At 40.7% G+C, this 21,780-nt stretch overlaps 1 protein-coding gene across 1 annotated transcript in view; it reads right to left on the bottom strand.

The window, feature by feature from the left end:
• Positions 1-21,780, bottom strand: part of OCA2 (OCA2 melanosomal transmembrane protein) — a 184,038-nt gene that overhangs the window by 20,925 nt on the left and 141,333 nt on the right. The window contains exon 21 of the mRNA XM_069972387.1: positions 3,162-3,255. Within this exon, the coding sequence (XP_069828488.1) occupies positions 3,162-3,255 (94 nt within the window). The remainder of the gene's footprint in view (positions 1-3,161; positions 3,256-21,780) is intronic.

Raw genomic sequence — 21,780 nt, 5'->3', positions numbered from 1 at the left:
ATTTTTTAAAGGAGTTGTGCCAGCCAAAAATAAAAATAAAATTGAAGGACAGCAAGAGGTGGTGTCAACATAAAAAAAAGGTATATACACCCTTCCCCCCTACAGCAGCAGCTCCAAGTTCTCCACTGGTTTCCTCTATTTCCAAGTTCCTGGGATGTCACTTTACCAACTGCCAACTCAATCAGTGGCTGAGATGGGACATTACTGCAGCCACTAATTGACTGAGCTAACTGGGAAACAGAGTCGACCAGTGAAAAACCAGTAGCAGCAACCACAGGAGACCAGGACGGATGTGTATGCCTTGTTTATTATGTTTAAATCCTCCCCTGCTGTCCTTCAACTTATTACTCTGCCCATAGTAAAAAAGAGCCATACCTAGACCAGTGGCGTAGCTACCATAGAGGCAGGGGAGGCAGTTGCTATGGGGCCCATGCAGGAGGGGGCCCGGGGGAGAAGGTAAGAGTGTGTCCTTCTGCTTAACCCTTCATGTACTGCAGTGTGTAAGTGACCCAATGTTTACTTACATGCTGCAACACAAAGAAAGGGTTAGCAAGCAGAAGACAGAGATCTCTGCTTAGGCACTGATAAACTAGCAGTGTGTGTATGTACAGTATATATATATATAAATAGGGCCCTTTAAAATTTTTGCTATGGGGCCCTGTGAGTCCTAGCTATGACCCTGAACCATTCGTATACGAACATTTCCATATTTTGCTTAAGGACATTTGACCAGTATCTGGCCATAGCGTTTTAGTTGTTAAATGCCCTTTGTGAAACATGTCTAACTGTGTCATGAACTAAAAGTCCCAAGGTATGGAGAAACATCATTGTGGATTTCCCAGCAACTAAAACTTACATTGGTTTGAGAATGTCTGACCTGCAGACTAAAGCTGAATACTTATTTTAACTTGACTTTATGGCTCGATCTGTGATATGTATATGTAGCATTATTTGCATTTATTTTTAAACAGATTAAAAAAAAAAAAAAAAAAGAGCTCCTAGACTAGAGTTTTAGACTTAAATTGAATCTTATATTTAGGGCACTACAGATAAGATTAATATCTGGATTTTGTCCTTTACTTTGTAACTGCAGTACATCAAATTACCAGTGACCCAAGCTTTCTGTAGCCCGAAGGCATGTTCTGTACATGAACATTAAGCAATTCAGTGTTCTGAATTTTATTGTATTGGAGAAGTAATTTTTTTGTAGAGTATCAAAAGCAAAAAACAAGGATAATCCCTGCTGTGTTAATATAGGGCTGACTGCCGTACCTACTTTTAAATACTACTTGATCTTAAAAATACAGAAAGTTTCAACTGCTTGTCGAAGAGAATATATTCAAAGGAACAAAAAATAAAAACTCACTTTATAAATAGCAAATTCACATAGTTTTTTTACATATTTCATATGTTTTCAAAATCTTATCCTTACATTGGAATTAAAGAAGTCCAGCAATTTTTTTATGTTTTTAAGTATTGTATTGCCCCCCAAAAGTTATACAAATCCCCAATATACACTTATTATGGGAAATGCTTATAAAGTACTTTTTTCCCTGAACTTACTACTGCATCAAGGCTTCACTTCCTGAATAAAATAGTGATGTCACGACCCGACTCCCAGACCTGTGCGGGCTGTGGCTACTGGAGAGGATGATGACAGAGGGATGCTCAGTGTCCTTCCAGTGCCCTGTGTCCCTCAGTGTCCCCCTGCCATCATCCTCTCCAGCAGCCACAGCCCGCACAGCTCTGGGAGTCGGGTTGTGACATCACCATTTTCAGGAAGTGATGCCTTGATGCAGTAGTAAGTGCAGGTAAAAAAGCACTTTATAAGCATTTCCCGTAATAAGTGTATATTGGTGATTTCTATAACTTTTGGGGGGGCAATACAATACATCTCCTTTAAGATCTTTTATACCAACCACATATATATACCACCACTATACCATAATCTAAGTAGTGCCAGTGTCTAAGGAAACCTCTCTGAGTAATGCCTGTATTCTAGTTGGTGAAGTGGTGTTTACACCCTTGTAGCCATACCACCCTAATTGAGAGTTACGTTGTACTGACTGGAGATGGGCTGTTTTGCAGGCAGTGTGACAACACAGAATTGACAGGGACATTAACCTATGGAGGCCCTGGTGTGTAAAACGCAGCTTATGTAGAAATAGACAGAGGCAGTACGCTAGAATGACGTGGACAGGAAGGGGTATGTGCCTAATGGATTAAGCGACATACTATGTAGTTTTATGATTGGCCACTGAACTAAGGGCCGGGTTAAACATTAAACAACTTACAGTAAAAACAGACACATGCTCCCAGTTTGTCATAAGGGAAATCAAGTAAACATTGAAATGTTCTGTGAATAAGCATACCATCACATACAAATACTGTATAACCTGTCTGTATGGGGAAATCCTCTCCTAACCATCCATTGTGGTCTAGAGTGACAATCTATTTTAAAGTGTTTTAACCTATGTTTCATAAGGTTCTGCACAGAAAAAAAAAAAAGTGTGACTAAGGGGGGGAAGTAGTTGGCAAGGTCTGCACCGCCATATACATATGCAAGGGTGGTAGATATGTTTATGTGTCGTATTTCAGACAGCTTAAAAAAAAAGTCCACACCAGGCCATGACATTGACATTATGGAATGGAATAAAAGATAAGATTTTAGATAAATTTCTGATGCCTTGGATTCTATCAAAACTATAACATAATCATGATCATAAGCCCATATAGGAACCTTGTTGTCCATCATAGACTGGATTTTTAAATATGTCAAAATAATAAGAAAAACAAATTACCATTTTTAAATGATATTTCTTCACACTGCATTACAACACAACCATATAAATTATTAATTATTTTTAATTGTCATGTCCAAGGATCATGTTCTAAAATCACAAGAATGAAAAAGAAAAAAAAATGGCCTAGTTCCCGAATTTTTTATCGTACTATGTATTAGTCATGAATCATTGAATAAAGACAACTTAAAAATATGGCAAAATAGGAAAGGATCATTCTCAGCCTTAGTAGGGGAGTTAAAATGTTACCCTCATCGCAATAAAACATGCTTATTACTTGCTGCTAACTTTATGAATGTAGACCACCATCATAAACTAACAAGATTTCTTAAGTGTTCAACAATGTGTTAAATTCCTTACCTCCAAAACAAGCACCGATGGCAAGAGCAAATATGAGGGGTTGAATCGGGAGATCAACATCTTCATCCTGACTTAAATTGATTAACACTGGAATCTAGAAAGAAAGCAGAAAATACAATAATGTCTAGCTGCAGGTTCAGAAACAAGACCAAATGTATTATGGATGACCAGATACTTCTGGATTATCTAATATATAAAAATAAGTATAAACCCTATGCAGTTTCAAAGTTTGACTCTACTATAAGAAAGGGAAATGTACAATACATAGCACTAACTCCGACGCATGACTTAATTTTTTACAAATTGATGATATTCCAATAAACAGTAAGGATAGTTTGGATACATACAGTATGTGACCTTGGTGTAGAGAATGGTATACACCAGTGGTTTGCACATTGTATTAAACAAAAGCACAAAATCACATCAAAACCAACAGCTTTTCAAAGACCCCTATGAAGGTAAAAATGTAGCAGTTTTTATACAAATAGAAAAAAAAAAAGAAATAAAGCCACAGTGTTCACAACAGAGTAAATTCAGAAGGTAAAAAAACATATTCCTATCATCAAAACCAACAGGATCAAAGAAATCTAATAAATGTTCCTGCATCCCCTCGTATAGAAAAAAATATATGTATTTTCATAAAATTGTAAGTCTTATAAAAAAGATGACAAACATATTAGTAAAATGCCCTTAATTTTAAATGCTAATTTGAAAATTACTAGCGTACTGAATGTCAGGATCCTACTCTTACTTGCCATTTCTTATAACCACTTTTCTGAGAATAAAAATGGCAGTATTTTGTTGTTAATCTATTGCAGTGCTCACATGGCTTTGACCCCTTTTCAAATATTGACTTTCATAGCGCCATTGACTTGAATGTGGGCGCAATATAGTTCCCTGTACAGCTGGTGGCTCGGCTGCTGCTGCGTAAGAGAAAAACAATGAAGGGGACACAACCAGCACTACACTCCCTTAATTTCCGGAATCTGTGGGGGTCCCAGAGGTCAGACTCCTACCAATTCTAATTTTGGCTAAATATATCCTATCTGAAAAAAGAGATAAATGAAGTCTCTTATTTAAACCAATATCTTTTTTAAGTCTCTTAAACAGTCTTAAAAAAGCAGTGATGATTCAAACACAAACAAGCACCATGCCAGACTGGCTCAGATGATGATAATGTATATAAACAAATGCTTATAATAAACTGATACAGACTGCACAGCACAAATAGCAATAAATACAGCGGTAACAGATACCCTCACTAGTCACACAAATATCACTATTCGTTAGGTTACAACATCGGGCCAGTACCGCAAACCCTACCCCCACACTAAATGTGCATGGGGAAAAAAAATGCAAATGGAGAGGATCAAACATACATACCTGTGTCTCCTCCAGCCTGGGATGCCGCCATGACCCCAGATATTTGTTTAAATAGGAGGCATCATATATCTCTTTTTTTCAGATAGGATATATAATTTAATCAAAGATTGCCGTTATTGTGGGATACATAGACTGTCTCCAGAGTGGATTGACAGTTCCAGCGTTTTCAAATTGGGATATAAATTTGACTTAAACACAGTTCTAACAAACAGCAGTGCTCCTGCTGTAACTGCAGAACTAATTCCTACATAACAATATATGCTCATGTAATAGTATATGTGAACACTATCAAAAATAAAATTAATTTCCACCGATTTTACACTGAAAACTGTGTGTAAAGTGTAAGCCACTCGGCTTCCTTTCCACTGAATTTGTTTAGCCCTGGTTATTCGGTTCAATACAGCTCCAGACAGAGGCATTGAGATGGAGCGCAGGAAGACTGCAGGGCCATCATTATAGCTTTAGTGCAGTGCCAGCCATAGAACTGCCTTATTCCTGCCTTTGCTAATGACTATAGGACTGATGACTCCTGCCTTTGCCAACAGTCAGAGATATTGACGTTCTTCTGCCTCTGCTACTAGCCATAGGATTGATGCCTCTGCTACTAGCCATAGGATTGATGCCTCTGCTACTAGCCATAGGATTGATGCCTCTGCTACCAGCCATAGTATTACCATTCTCCTGTCAGGCACAGATGTTCTTCTCTACTATCTCTGTTGTCAGCCACAGGACTGTTGCTGTGCTTAAGTTACCTTTTCTTTCCTCATCTTATGGCTCTACAAGCTGTCTATGTGAGTGTTCTGAACGGTCATACTCTAGACAGCATTAGGCAGGTCATGGTGGCATTCTAGGCTGGTTGCGATATGAATATATTCTTTTGGCTCCTCTTGCACCATTTCTTGCTGCATTAGCAGTAAGTTTTCTGGCCCATTGTAATGAGATTTGACCATTGGGTCTTATGTTTATTGTTGGGTGTACCTGCAGTCATTGAGCCTTTTGGAATATAATTACATAGAGAGAGGCTGATCTTAACCAGGATATTATCCCTTTATGTAAGTGCTATTTTACCAGTCTTGTATGCGGACTTTTTGTGTAAGATTCATAATGTTTTAATTATTTAATAAAGTATCCATATTTATTCATGGCATTATAGTGTCTCTGTGGTTTGGATAGGCTATTTGGTAATTTGGGAGATAGCCAGTCATTATGGGATATACCTACTGTCTTAATGGTAAGTGGACAGTCCTGTGACTTATTTGGACATTTAGAGGTTAAAACCATGTAGAAGAAGTGACGGATTCTTAAAAAATACTACAGGATGAAAAAAGATATAAGACAGCGACATATCTGAACATGCCTTAATTTTAGAGGAATGAATATATATTACATTTTCTGGTATGAATAAATGTTCGAGCAGAAGCCTTGCAATATATATTCAGTATCTTGATGTTTATCAGTCCTGTATACCTGACTTAATGTAATGTGAAAGCAATGACTCAACACAGCCCTTTTTTTTATTTTGTAATAAATAAAAAACTGGGGACAACAACAAAATACACAGACAGACAAGAAGCTGATCACAGTGTTGGCATTTATTAGGCAAGATCGGTTATGCTGAAACTTGTCTTTCTTATCCATGAATAGCTTAGGTATTAAGAATCTGCAGGAGCAAAGGCAAGCCAATCAGTCACAGCCAACAGAAATATGTATACTTAAAGGGGTTGTCCAAGGAAAATCTTTTTCTTTCAAATCAACTGGTGTTAGAAAGCTATATAGATTTGTAATTTACTTCCATTAAAAAATCTCAAGTCTTCCCATACTTATCAGCTGCTGTATGTCCTACAGGAAATATTGTTTTATTTTCAGTCTAACACAGTGGTCTCTGCTGACATCTGGTCTGGACAGTTCCTGTCCAGGCCAGAGGAGAGGTTTTCAATGGGTATTTATAGAAAACCAAGACAGAGTTCTTGTCTCAGACAGAGATGTCAGCAGAGAGCACTGTGTCAAACTGAAAATAAAACAACTATTCTTGCATGACAAATAGGATCTAATAGGTATGGGAAGACCTAAGATTTCTTTTAGAAGTAAATTAATATATATATAAAAATTTCTGATATCAGTTGATTTGAAAGAAAAAGATTTTCACTGGACAATCCCTTTAAGCCCGCACAAGGTACAAAAACCACAAATTCTTAAGAGGCGCTTAAAGCAAATTTTTATGTCAATGCTAATCCTATGTGCAATAGACTTTACTGTACTATATGGGCTGTGTTATTTTTATAATAGATGGCCATTTTAGCACAATATTTATTTATATATATATATATATATATATATATATATATATATATTATTAGCAACTGTCTATTTTACAAGACAGCCGCTTTCCCCAATATTATTACGCAGTAGGAACATAGCCATAATGTATAATTTAGTGTCGTATTTGCAGTACGAAAATGGTGATTCTAGTGCCACCCATTGGACTTTAGTATAAATGTTGAGCATTGATTACATGAAAACTCCCATAGGTAACACTAAAGAGAACGCTCTTTTAACTCTAAAAAAGAGCCACTTTGCATATTTTTTTCTACACTGTAAGACCTATACTATTTCCTACACCATCTTGGTGGTTTACCCCTAAAAGATGTAAATAATGGACAGATAGGTTGAATATGTAGCATAGCTGAATTTCCATTTCTCGACAGTGACATAGCTACAGGGGTTGTAGAGTTGGGGCCATTCAGGCCTAAGCAAACATTCCAACATTATAATTTTTGTGCTTGACCAAATAGAGAACGCAAGTGGACAATTACTTCAATTAAACCATTTGCCTTATCATCCTGTGCTTCATTTTTTCGGAAGATGCTAAACTTTGTTCAAAACTGAAAGATGTGGGTAGTTCTAGGGTACATAAAATAGGAAAATAGATACTGGAAATATTTATCTCCAGGGCATCTAGATCATTTTGCTAATATTGAATGCACATTTCTATAGTGAAGGCCATGTATGCCAAATAAGTGACTGTATTGATGAGCTAGTAACACGACAGCCTTCAAAGAAAGTCTTAAAATAATGAGCAGTGTATTTATAGTAGTGTGCTAGACTTGTTCAAACAGCAGAAAGGCTTTTCAAACATAAAACGGTATATGAAAAAAAAAATATTTATAATGTAATGACCCAATTTGTTTTATTCCAGCAAGTCTATAAGATTGCTTTGATTCATGTTTGGAAAAGAATAAAACCTTAAATGTTTTTGCTTTCATCTTCATTGCTTCATTATTGTGAGGGTTTCAAGAAACATTTAATAAAACATATCAATGTAGTGTTTACAACCAACTCGAAATTGAGTTGTGCTTTTATATCAGAGAATGTAAAACCATTTCATAATCTCTTTGTGTTTTGCTTTTTTGTAAAACCGATTGGCCAATGTCTAATGTACCAATAGTCATAGTATAATATTCTACACCGTGGCCGCAGTACCTGCTTTCCATATACATTCACCACGGTGATGCTATTATGTAGAAATTGTTAAACCCCCATTATATATATATCTGCAGCTGTGCCACTTCTAAATTCTTGGGTCAACATCCTATCCTCAGAAATCTAGTATTCATAAATTGTATTATATTGTTCAAAAAAGCATCAAAGCTCTCCTTAAAGGGGTTATCCAGCTCTACAAAAACATTGCCACTTTCCCCCTGCTGTTGTCTCCAATTTGGGTGGGGTTTTGAAACTCTGTTCCATTGAAGTAAATGGAGCTTAATTGCAAACTGCACCTGAACTGGAGGCAACAGTAGGGGGGAAAAGTGGCCATGTTTTTGTAGCGCTGGATAACCCCTTTAAGTATGAAGTCCTTTACAGGTCTAGCACTTAGGATAGGCCTCCAGTAGAGATGAAAGTTTCATTGATAACTTGTCACATTTCCACTAATGTCAACCTCTTGGGAGTCAATTCATGAATATTTCCTTAGCTAAGCACACTAGAACTATCCCAACTCTTCCTAAAACCATGCAAGGATAGAGGAGTAAACCTAATTGCTAACATTACCTCTCATATGCTTTTCCCGGACACATACTCACTAAAGGGGATCCATCATCACAAGTGCTACCTATAACTTTGAACCAGAGACTACCCAGAGTTATAAGAGTGTAAAATATACACTGGTGTAAACTGCCCAAAGCAACCAATCACAGCTCCTTTTTAATTTTACCAGGGCTGAAAGCTGAACTGTGATTGATTATAATGGTCCTTTTACACCAGTCTATATTTTTCACCCTTTGAATCCTGCTGTGAAGCGCTTTATTGTTACAATGCCAAAAATAAAAAAAAAATATATGTTTATACATAATCCTCAGTGTCTGCCTACCTCATCAGGATGCCGAATGAAAAAGACTGGACAACCTTTGAAATGTGTTGCATACTACTAACCATTAAATGTATAAGGGCCTGTTTACACTACAGATTCGACTACAAATCCATATGTCTTTGAATGGGAGGACTCGCGTGCCTCTCCGCTCGAAGAATTGACATGTCAATTCTTTGAGTGGAGAGCGGGGGTGCACATGCCTTCCTATTAAAAGACATAGCTGGAAGGATTCAGCCCAGAGTCCGCGGACAGAGGTTCCTGGTGGAATCTCCGCACTGAATCTGTAGTGTGAACAGGCCATTAGAGGAATTGTGGAATTTTCATTCAGTATTAGAGATTTTGGCATTTCATGGTGGGCTGGAGAACCACTGTGTCAGTCACCTCTAGTGTCTGTTTTGTGACAGATTTAACACTACATTATTGTTTCCATGACAAACTTATAATACAACTGTGAACAGATCCTTATGCCTTCCCCAAACTTGCTTTCTAACATAGAACGAAGATCGAGATGAGGATTTCTTTTGTCCCAATTAATGGCCACCCTAAATCTATCACAATTAAACTAAACGATAATTTGTTACATTAATTTTAATTGATTCAATTCATGAACTAAAGTTATCCTTTGGCAAGTGTTATCAGTGGTTTTCTTGTTTCAGTATGATAGTTTAGCAACACATCTTTTTGTAATATTTGCACCATGACCTTTCTTTAAAAGAAAGCTTTAAGACATTTCATTAGCTTCTATAGTTTGCTATAGGTTTGTAATTAACTAATAAATCATATGGGACAGATGTGGCCTTTACTAAAGCATAAAACAGACTTATTAATAAAATAAAAAAGTGACTTATTAAAACTGTTAATTCTGAACAAAAGGGTTTAAGTATTAGCTACATTACTTAGAATTAGATAGAAACCTTGCAGAACCTCTTACCAAAAAAAACCCCATGTTATTACACTTAAACAAAAAAATTGTAAAATAATAAACAACATAACCACAGGATGAACCGAAAGATGATTATGTGCAAACATTTTGTACCTAAGCAGGCGGCAGACAGAAAGCTTTTTAGATGTAGGCTAAGGGAGGGGGTAAATTATAAAAAAAAAAAAATAAAAGGCTTACCTTCCTCATTTACAGACAGTGGTCCCCACTATGCACTGCTATCAGCTTCCAGAATATAACATCAGGATGCCAGTAGTGATGCCCTATTGAGGAGGGTGTCTTTGCTTTTGTAGTATCTTCATTTACCCCCTGCATGAGCATATACCTAAAAAGCATCCTGCTAGGACAACCTCTGCAAATGCAAGTCCTTTATATATTTGGTCTAGCTTATGTCTAGGTGTTACATCCTCTATAAAGAAATCTAAAGACAATAGAAAAATGCCCCACTTCCTTAACCCCTTAAGGACAGAGCTTGAAATGGCCTTAATGACAGAGACAAATTTTATGAATATGACCAGTGTCACTTTATTCATTAATAACTTCGGGATGCTTTTACCTATCCGGCTGATTCTGAGATTGTTTTCTCGTGACATATTGTACTTTACATTTCTGGTAAATTGGAGTCGATACTTATAACGAATCTTTATTAAAAAAAAACAAATATTGTGAAAAAATGTGAAAAACTGCATTTTTCCAACTTTGAAACTTTTTTGCGTATACAGAAATTGGCTATACCACATAAATTATATATTAAATAGCATTAGCAACATGTCTACTTTATGTTGGCGGCATTTATTAAACGATCTTTCATTTTTTTTTAGACGATAGGAAGCTTAAAACATTAGCAGCAAATTTCCAAATTTTCAGCAAAATTTCAAAATCAGATATTTTTAGGGACCTGTTCAGGTTTAAAGTGTATTTGAGGGGCCTGTATGTTAGAAAGCCCCACAAAGCACCCCATTTCAGAAACTGCACCCCCCACACTCTGCAAAAGCATATCCAGAAAGTGTTTTAACCCTTTAGGGGAGTCACAGAAATAAAAGCTAAGTGTGTAAGAAATTTGAAAATTTTAATTTTCTGTGCAGAGATTTTATTGTAATCCAATATTTTTCATAATTATAAACCTATTACCAGAGAAATGCACCGCAAAAATTATTGCCCCGTTTCTGCAGTTTATAGAAATACCCCATATGTGGCCCTATTGCGCTATTTGACGCAACCACAAGCCTCAGATACAAAGGAGCGCCTAGTGAATTTCAACGCCTCCGTTATATTTGGTCATTTCTGACTGTACCACTTCAGGTTGGCAGAGGCTCTGGGGTGCCAAAACCTAAAAACACCCCTAAAGTGACACCATTTAGAAAACTACACCCCTCAAGGAATGTAACAAGGGGTGTAGTGAGCATCTGGACCCCACAGGTGCTTCACAGATTTTCCGAACAATATGGCGTGAAAAAAGAAAAATTTATTTTTTACACTAAAATGTTGTTCTAGCCTTCAATTTTTCATTTTCTTAAAGGGATAAGAGGAAAAAAAAAAACACAAAATGTGTAGCGCAGTTTCTCCCGAGTACGGAAATACCCCACATGTGGCGATAAAGTGCCAAGGGGGGGCAGGACGAGCCTCCAAAGGGAAGGAGCGCCAATTGGCTTTTGGAAGCTGAATTTCACTGGAAAGGATTTCAAGGGCCATGTCGCATTTACAGAGCCCTCGTGCTGCCAAGACACTGGAAACCCCCCACATGTGACCCCATTCTGGAAACTACACCCCTCAAGGAATCTAACAAGGGGCACAGTGAGCAAATGGACCCTACTGGTGACGGGCACAAATGTGGAACAATGTGACGTAAAAGTAAAAAATTTAATTTTTTCACTTTCATGGCACAAATGTGCCCGTCATCAAGGGGTCCATATCCTCACTGCACCCCTTGTTAGATTCCTTGAGGGGTGCAGTTTCCAGAATGGGGTCACTTGTGGGGGGTTTCCAGTGTTTTGGCAGCACGAGGGCTCTGTAAATGCGACATGGCGTTCATCATCCATTCTAGCCAAATCCAACCTCCAAAATCCAAATGGCGCTCCTTCCCTTCGGAGGCTTGCCCTGCGCCCACATGGCGCTTTATGTCCACATGTGGGGTATTTACGGACTCGGGGGAAATTGCTCTACACATTTTGTGTGTTTTTTTCTCTTTTAACCCCTTGTGAAAATGATAAATTCAAGGCTAAACCAACATTATAGTGTAAAAAATGTAATATTTCATTTTCACGCCACATTGTTCCACATTTGTGCCAGTCACCAGTGGGGTCCATATGCTCACTACACCCCTTGTTACATTCCCTGAGGGGTGTAGTTTCCATAATGGGGTCATTTGTGGGGGGTTTCAACTGTCTTGGCAACACAGAGGCCTTTTAAATGCAACATGGCCCCTCGAAATCCATTCCATTCAAATCCAGCCTTCAAAAACGAAATGGCGCTCCTTCCCTTCGGAGGCTTACCCTGCACCCGCATGTCGCTTTATGTCCACATGTGGGGTATTTCCGTACTCAGGGGAAATTGCTCTACACATTTATTGTTTTTTTTATCTTTTAGCCCCTTGTGAAAACGAAAAAATCATGACAAGATTAATGATTTAGAGTAAAAACTTTACAAAAATTACACTAAATGTTGGTCTAGCCTTGATTTTTTCCATTTCCACAAGGGGTTAAAAAAGAAAATGAACACAAAACGTGTAGGGTAGTTTCCCCTGAGTACGAAAATACCCCATATGTGGGCATAATGTGCCATATGGGCACAGGGCAAGCCACCAAAGGGACAGAGCGCCATTTAGAGGCTGGAATGGAGGATGTCGCAATTACAAAGCTCCTGTGCTGCCAGGTCAGTAGAAACCCCCGACAAGTGACCCCATTCTGGAAACTACACCCCATAAGGAATCTAACAAGGAATGCAGTGAGCATATGGACCCCACTGGTGACAGTCACTTACGTAGAACATATGCCGAGAAAATAAAAAATACCATTTTTTTCATTTTCACGTCCCAAATGTGGCTGTCACCACGGGGCCATATCCCCACTGCCCCCCTTGTTAGATTCCTTATGGGGTGTAGTTTCCAGAATGGGGTCACTTGTGGGGGGTTTCTACTGTCCTGGCCGCACAGAGGCTTTGTAATTGCATCATGGCATCCTCTAATGGGAATGGCGGCCATACCTACTTAGCTGGGGAAAAGGGACCATTCTAATTTATTTGGGGGTATTAGGCCAATTATTAGTTTATAAGGTTGGAAATGACAGGTGTCCATCAAATTCAACCTGTGTTGATCCAGAGGAAGGCAAAAAACCCTCGTGAGGCAGACGACAGTAGCCTCATCACAGGGGAAAAATTCCTTCCCGACATAATGGCGATCAGAATAATCCCTGGATCAACGTGACCCCTGAAATAGGAATAAGGGACAGAATTTAGATAATGTAGAACCCCAATGACGTGTGGTGCGCCTTGAAGCGATCCAGTATGCAGAGGTCGGGGGGATCAGGACAGGTGTCACACTGGAAAATGGCGTCCTTCCTGATCCCCCTGTTACGCCACACTATGCACTTCTTCTGGGGTCTCCCGTTCTCCAGTGTGGGGGACGTCACCTGGAAAATGTTCTCCTAGTGCGATACGGGGTCCCACATATCCAGAAGTGCTGGGTCCGCTCCATGGCTGCTAAATATTAGGGCTCTATTACTGCTTCTGATATGTTCGGATCGTGCCGCAAGCTACAGTAGCTCAGGCAGCGAGGGACCAGAAGAGGGGGCGCTGGTATAAAAGTTATCCCCGTACAGGTGGTAACCTTTATCCAGCAGTGAGAAGATCAGTTCCCGGACGATCTTCCCACTTGTTCCGAGGATGGGGGGGGGAGGGGGCATCTGGGGGCTGGATTCGGGTGTCCCTTTCTACATACACTCTAAGGGTACGTGCACACTGCGGAATCGCGACAGATAACCATTCGTGCATTCCGCAGTTGGCACCCGCCGGCGGAGTGATGCAGGCGCACGTCTCCACACGTGTCATAGACTCCATTCTATGCACGGGCGGATTCCGCTCTCCGTCCAACGTATTCATTCTTTGGATTGACGATGGAATCCGCCTGTGCATAGAATGGAGTCTATGACACGGGTGGAGACGCGTGCCCGCATCAGTCCGCCAGCGGGTGCCAGCTGCGGAATGCACGAAGGGTTATCCTTCGCCATTCCGCAGTGTGCACGTACCCTAAATCTGTAAGTGTACCCTGAGGTACGCTCACAGAGTTTGGAGAATTTCATACCGTGATCTCTTATTGGGACCGTACTGGCGGAAAAGACGTGTCTGGGGGGCAGCGTACGCTACGCTACCCCCCAGACACGTCACAGGATGATGAGGATGATGAGGATGAATCGAGGAAAGAAGGATCCCTCCCATTCATCCTCACTGGCTGTTTCGGTGTCGGAGGCAATAATATCGTATTCCTCTGACGCCGAAAACACCCTGGGGGTCATCTTTATACGGGGATTGGTATATGGGGTATGTAGTGGTGTAGTGTCAAACTTTATTCAATGTAGTGTGGTGTAATGTAGTGTTTTTTACGTGTTTTTTTTACAGTAAGTATAAAAAAAAAACCTACGCCAACAAACGAGTCGCTGATAAATGCCGCACTTATGTGCGGCACTTATCAGCAGACCGTGGCAGTAGAATATAGAAAAAAAACACCCTACGCCAAAAAGGAGGAGTTGCTGATTAGCAGCGCACTTTCGTGCGATGCTGATTAACACTCAGCGGCGATAGGGTGCGGAAAATAGAAAAAAAAAATTTGGAAAAAAAAAACTTTTTCTACATTCTGAACATCCCTATAGTGGCTGATACGTGTATTACACATATCAGCCGCTAGAGGGCAGCAGAGCGCAAAATCCGGAAAATGACGAGGCTGGAGCCGAAAATAGCCGAAAGAAGACGACGGGACCGCCGGAAAGATCCGAAGACGCGCCGGAAAGATGGAGAACGCCGCGAACCCGGAAGACGCCGATCAGGACCCCGGGACAGGTGAGTAATGTACAAATACCTGCTCTGGACCCCTCGGCTACCTAGCTGAGGGGTCCAGGGCAGGTATTTATTATTTTGTGGGAGTCTGATCGCCGTGCCACCGGCCCGATCGCCGTGAACGGCCGGCCGTTCACGGCGATCGGGCCGGTGGCACGGTGACCACCATTACTTTTTACAGTAATGGCGGTCGGTGCCGTCCTCGGACAGCACCGACCGCCATTTTTTTCCGGGTCATCGGGTCACCGATGACCCGGAAAGGTTCCGATCGCCGCTATTGGCTGATCTGAATTGATCAGCCTATAGCGGCGATCGTAAGCACGGGGGGTGTTAACCACCCCCCGTGCCGAGAAGCTAAGATGGCCTGCTATGATTTATAGCAGGCCATCTTCCCCGATCGCTGTGTGCGAACACGCAGCGATCGGGGAAACATCGGGCGTAAATTTACGCCCTGATGCGCCAAGTACCAGGGCGCGAGGGCGTAAGTTTACGCCCGATGTCGTTAAGGGGTTAAAGGAGATTAGATGAACTGTCTGCATAATTTTAAAGCAAATGTACGATCAGGTACACCAATTTACGTTTCAATATATTTATTGAAGGAGTTTTTTTAAGAGAATTTTTTTTAAACAAACAAAAGAACAGGCATGAATTATTTCAGATGGATAACTAACAAGTTACATATAATATTACAAATAAAGTCACTGGTAAAAATGTTGCAGGTGTAATCATAAAAGACCACACAAGTACAAACATAAACAAAAAGCAAAAACAAGGGAGCCACACTGGAAATGTCAGACAAGGGCAATGTCTAAAAAGTCGCTGTTGCTAAGAATAGTTATTATTAGCATAATTATTAAATTATAAATTTTTTACATTACCCTGTCCCGGTGGAGCAGTCCTTTTTTCAAAATTACAACTGGTTCCTACGCGCATGGTCCTTTTACACGGGACGATTCATCGTTTGTTTTTGCACGATAACTGTCAAATTCGAACGATAATCATACATGTAAACGCGAACAATAAACGACGAGCAAAAAATTGTTCATTTTGATATTTCAGCATGTTCTCAAATCATCGTTGATTGTTCGCAAAAAAATTGCAGATCGTTCCGTGTAAACATTCTTTCAGCGATTTCACCCATGTGTGAGATAGGCTTAAACGATCGCAAAACGATCGCATAGCGAATTTTCCGTACGATGTATCGTTCCGTCTAAACGCTGATCGTTATAAAAAAAACATCGTTCATTCAAAAATCGTTAATCGTGCGATCGGGCGTATTATCGCACCGTGTAAAAGTACCATCAGTGTCAATTTCATATTGTACACTTACGCGCACCCCCCTCCCCGTGTCACAATATCCCCTCCTTAGTTACACACCTCTATTAACCCTTTGAGGACCAGGCCCAAAATGACCCAGTGGACCGCGCAAATTTTGATCTTTGCGCTTTTGTTTTTTCCTCCTCCCCTTCTAAGAGCTATAGCACTTCCAGTTTTCTATCTACAGGGCCACGTGGGGGCATGTTTTTTACAGGAATAGTTGTACTTTGTATTGGCGTCTTTCATTTTACCATAACATGTATGATGGAATCCCAAATATATTATTTATGAAGATATAAATAGGTGAAATCGTAAAAAAAGAATGCAATATGGTAACGTTTGGGGGGTTCCTGTGTCTACATAATGCACTATACGGTAAAAGCGACATGATACCATTATTCTATAGGTCAGTCCAAACACAACCATATGCAGGTTTACATAGATTCTCTAATGTTATATATATATTTTTTTAATGAAATCCTTTTTTTTTTGTAATTATATATTAATAAAATGGGAATATTGTGACGTTTATAACAGTTTTATTTTTTCACGTACGGGGTTGTATGTCGTGTAATTTTTTCTGCCATGATCTCTAGTTTTTATTAATACCATATTTGTGAAGATCGGGCATTTTGATCACTTAATTTTTTTTTTAAATATAATGTAACATAAAATCGGTAATCAGCGCACTTTTTTCCCTCTTTTCGTTTACGCCATTCACCGTTCGCAATGGCACTTGTTATATTTTAATAGATCGGACAATTACACACGCTACGGTATATTATATGTTTATTTATTTTATATGTTTTATTTATATAATGGGAAAGGGGGGTGATTTCAACTTTTATTGGGGGGTGGGTTTTGGGGTTGTGTGTTAGTGATTTTAACTTTTTTTTTTTTTAATGCATTTTAAGTCCCTTTGGGGGACTTGATCATTCATGAGATTTATTATCTACACTGATCATTGCTATGCCATAGGCATAGCATTGATCAGTGTTATCAGCGCTCTGCTGATTGAGCCTGCCTGTGCAGGCTCAGTGACCAGAGCGCCGATTGGACTGCACAGAGGCAGGTGAGAGACCTCCGGCGGTCCGTTTTAACGATCGGGACCCCCGTAGTCACACTGCGGGGGTCCCGATTGGTAAGTGACAGGAGACTCCCCCGTCACCTACACTTAAATGCTGCAGCGTTTTAGGAGTTAATGTCACGCTGCAGCGTGTCATTAACGGTGAGGCGCCGGCTGCTGATTGCAGCCAGCCCCCACCTGCTATGAAGCGTGCTCCGCTCCGGAGTGCGCTTCATAGCTCAGGACGTACCGATACGTCCAGGGGCGTCTGACGACAGACTTCCAGGACGTACTGGTACGTTCTAGGTCGTCTAAGGGTTAAAATCAACAGGGCCGCGCATTTCATCACACTGGGGGTCAGGGGGTCCGCCTCTAGTGCTTAGAACCAGACCAAAGCTCTCTACAAAAATGGTGCAGAGCATGAGAAGTGGGCAGCGTTTTGAAAAAAGGACAGTGCCACCGGGATCAATGTACTGGCATCAAAAGGGTGATGTAAAAAATAATTTAAAAATTTGTACCTGATGGAACATTCACTTTGGGGATTAATGACTTCTCCACAGATTAACAATCAGTATATACATACATAGGGCTAATCTGCTGACAACTATGGTTTATCATAAAATTATGCAAAATTTTTACCCATTATAAAGTTTATAAAGCAAATCAATCTGTACTTTATCAGTATTCCTTCTTAGATACAGAATACCACTACACCATGTCCAAATACTTCTACAATACAATGACCAAGTAAAACTACCATGGAAAACTCAACCACTACCAATATACAGTCATGGCCAAAAGTGCTTAAAGGGATTATCCAGATTTACAAAAACATGACCACTTTCTTTTAGAAACAGCACCACTCTTGTCCTCAGTTTGGGTGCGGATTTGCATGTTCTGGATATAGGTGTGGTGCAGTTTTTCGCAAGAAAGTAGCTAATCCTGGATAAGTGTCTAGGGAGAAAAAACAGACATGGCAGCACATCCATAAACTTATCACTAATCATTTCATTTTCCAGCACTATATACTAGTAACATCAGGAGTTAGTTACACTTTGATCAAAGTACATAAGTCCACACACCACATCAAGGTTGCTCATTTGTGTAGTTCCCTATCCTGGTGCAGCCCCATGTGGCGACCATCACCACAACAACAGTGCCAGCGGGTGGGAGCGACCCATATACTACCATGTCTGTTTTTTCTCCATAAAGTAAGCCTGGATACCAGTGGATGACAGAAAGCTGTATTAGCTTGTCATGGTTTATAGCATAGATGGATGGATAGATAGATATAGCGTGCACACACAAACACACAGACTGAGGAAAAAAAATGCAGCCAGACAGAAATGTCAGGTTGCTGCGAAAGTCGGTGTGATATGTACATTGGATCTCCCTACAAGAGGGCATAAGTGTTTCCCCAGCTGCCTTATAAAACTAAAAAGGCTCTCAGAGGCTACTTTAAGGTAGCGTACCTCAGTGCTAAGAGATAATTGACTACTACCTGCCTATAAAGACACTTAACCCCTTAGCGACCCATGACGTATCTGATACATCATGGTGCCGCAGGGGGTGTTCAGAGCGGGGTCCTGCCGGGACCCCGCTCTGAACAGCGCTGATCCCGGCTGACATGTGCAGCCGGGCAGTGCCTCTATTAGCCGGCGCGGGTCCCATTGCCCCGCCGGCTAATTAAGCCTCTAAGTTCAGCTGTCAAACCTGACAGCTGCTCTTAGAGGCTTTGATCCGTGCATCCCTGGTGTCTAGTGGGACGGATCTCCCCCGCGATGCCATCGCGGGGGGGAAGATCCGTTCTTCTGCCCGTGCCGGGCCTCAGCGTCGGAATGACGCTGATCCCGGCTCGGCAATAGATTGCTATGGCCAATATGCAAACAGTAGAAGAAAAGCAGGCACTACGATATCTAACATACTCCAACAGTCCAGCGATCCATATGACACATAGCCGCTCAAGCGGTGCTCGTTGCTAAAGGCCAGAGTCCACTGTACAGCTGAAGACAAGTAGAAATACAAAGGCAACTCACCAGGATAGAGCGTAATCAGATGCTTTTATTTCAGGGACAGAGCAGTGTACAAACAAGCGGTGCGTTCCACAGATTAGAGCGACGACGTTTCGCGCTTGCGCGCTTCAACTGGCTCACATGGTCTACATCATGCGGCTGGCGCAGCTTTATGCATGCACTCAAGCCGTTGCTATAGTTACCATATTAACTCCATATGTAACAGCACAAAAACTTGGGGAACACACTAAAAAAAAAAAAGGCCCCTGTTTTCATAATCCACCAAGACTCCCGTTTCAGCAACCGCTGGTGGCGATCTCCTCCATTCCTGAAGGGTTTTACAACTTCCAAACCTAGGAATTTAAGGACATTTTTATCACCATCATGTTTACTATTTATATGGTCTATTAGGCGTGTACAACCAATTCCCGTCCTGATGGAATTACAGTGTTCCCTAAATCTAATAAACAACTGTCTGATGGTCTTTCCTATATAAAAGTGACCACAAGGGCACAAGATGGCATAGACCACAAATTTAGATCTACATGTAAAAAGTTGTCTAACTTCCCATCTTGTGCCACCTATGGTCACCTCGCTGCCCTCTTGCATACAGCTACAAAAAGAACAAAAACTACATCTATGGTTGCCCCTAGGACCAAGATCCTCCAACCAGTTATTTTTTCTCACGTTATTATTACTATTGGCCCTTGATGTAGTGAGTGAGTCCCTGATTGTACGTGTGCGTCTGTATGAAAAAATAGGTTGTCTGATAGCGATTTCTCTAACCTCTTCATCACCTTCTATTAAATGCCAGTATTTTCTGATTGCATTCTGAATTACCTGATTCATCTCTGTATATCTGAAGGAGAAAACAAATCTCCTATCTCCTCTTTTCTTCTTTCTATATTTAACTACTTGTTCTCTTGGCTGACTCCACGCCCTGTGCTTCGCTTCTCTTATAATGTGATCGGGGTAGCCTCTTTCTTCTAACCTAATGGACAGTTCCTGGGCCTGGGCCAAAAAACCTTCATCTGTACTATTAAGGCGACGAAGCCGCAGGAACTGACCATAAGGGATAGCCCTCTTAACGTGGGAGGGGTGGAAGCTGTCAAAATGCAATAAAGCATTAGAAGCAGTAGGTTTACGAAAACCTGAGGTAGTAAGTTGACCAGCCAGCACCTTTACTCTCACATCTAGGAAATCCAGTGTGTCACCTCCATATACTGATGTAAACGCCATATTCATTTTTGCATCTTTATTCAAGTAATCCACAAAGGCTGAAAAATGTTCCTTAGACCCTGACCAAATGATAAATATGTCGTCCATAAAATGTTTATACGTGACGACATATTTAATGAATTCATTGGACAGTGAGAAGATATACCTCTTCTCAAACACGGCCAAAAAAATATTGGCCAAGGAACATGCAACTGGGGTCCCCATTGCAACGCCTGATACAGTGTTTAAACCAGCCATCCTGAAATTTAAAGGCATTGTGAGAAAGGATAAAATCCAAAGCCTCACCTACAAAATCAACATATAGGGCAGGTTTTCCAATGTCGGCGAGGACCTCGCAGACAGCCTGCACACCCGCATCCTAAGGGATGCGGGTGTACAGGCTCTCGACGTCCACGGAGACAAGACTGTATCCCTCCTGCCAAGTAATGTCCTGTAAAGTCTGCAAAAAATCGCCTGTGTCTTTCAGGTAAGCAGGGATGTCCTGCAACATGGCGCAATAACCAGTATACATATTTAGACAATCCCTCAGTCACCGAGCCGATCCCCGCCACAATAGGGCGACCAGGGGGTCGGCTCGGTGACTTGTGGATTTTAGGCAAAAAATACCAAGATGGCTTACGGGGATGAGTGTAAAGCAATCTCTCTGCACATCTTTTAGAGATGACCCCTGATTCCACCGATTTTCTCAAGAAGGATTGAAGTTGGTTAGAATATTTTTGAGTGGGATCTTCTTTAAATAAGTTAAATATAGAAAGAAGAAAAGAGGAGATAGGAGATTTGTTTTCTCCTTCAGATATACAGAGATGAATCAGGTAATTCAGAATGCCATCAGAAAACACTGGCATTTAATAGAAGGTGATGAAGAGGTTAGAGAAATCGCTATCAGACAACCTATTTTTTCATACAGACGCACACGTACAATCAGGGACTCACTCACTACATCAAGGGCCAATAGTAATAATAACGTGAGAAAAAATAACTGGTTGGAGGATCTTGGTCCTAGGGGCAACCATAGATGTGGTTTTTGTTCTTTTTGTAGCTGTATGCAGGAGGGCAGCGAGGTGACCATAGGTGGCACAAGGTGGGAGGTTAGACAACTTGTTACATTTAGATCTAAATTTGTGGTCTATGCCATCTTGTGCCCTTGTGGTCACTTTTATATAGGAAAGACCATCAGACAGTTGTTTATTAGATTTAGGGAACACTGTAATTCCATCAGGACGGGAATTGGTTGTACACGCCTAATAGAC

The sequence above is a fragment of the Dendropsophus ebraccatus genome, chromosome 5 (genome assembly GCF_027789765.1).
Source record: "Dendropsophus ebraccatus isolate aDenEbr1 chromosome 5, aDenEbr1.pat, whole genome shotgun sequence".
NCBI classification, from domain to species: domain Eukaryota; kingdom Metazoa; phylum Chordata; class Amphibia; order Anura; family Hylidae; genus Dendropsophus; species Dendropsophus ebraccatus.
Note: the sequence above shows the minus strand (reverse complement) of the source record. Positions and strands in the feature narration are given on the sequence as shown.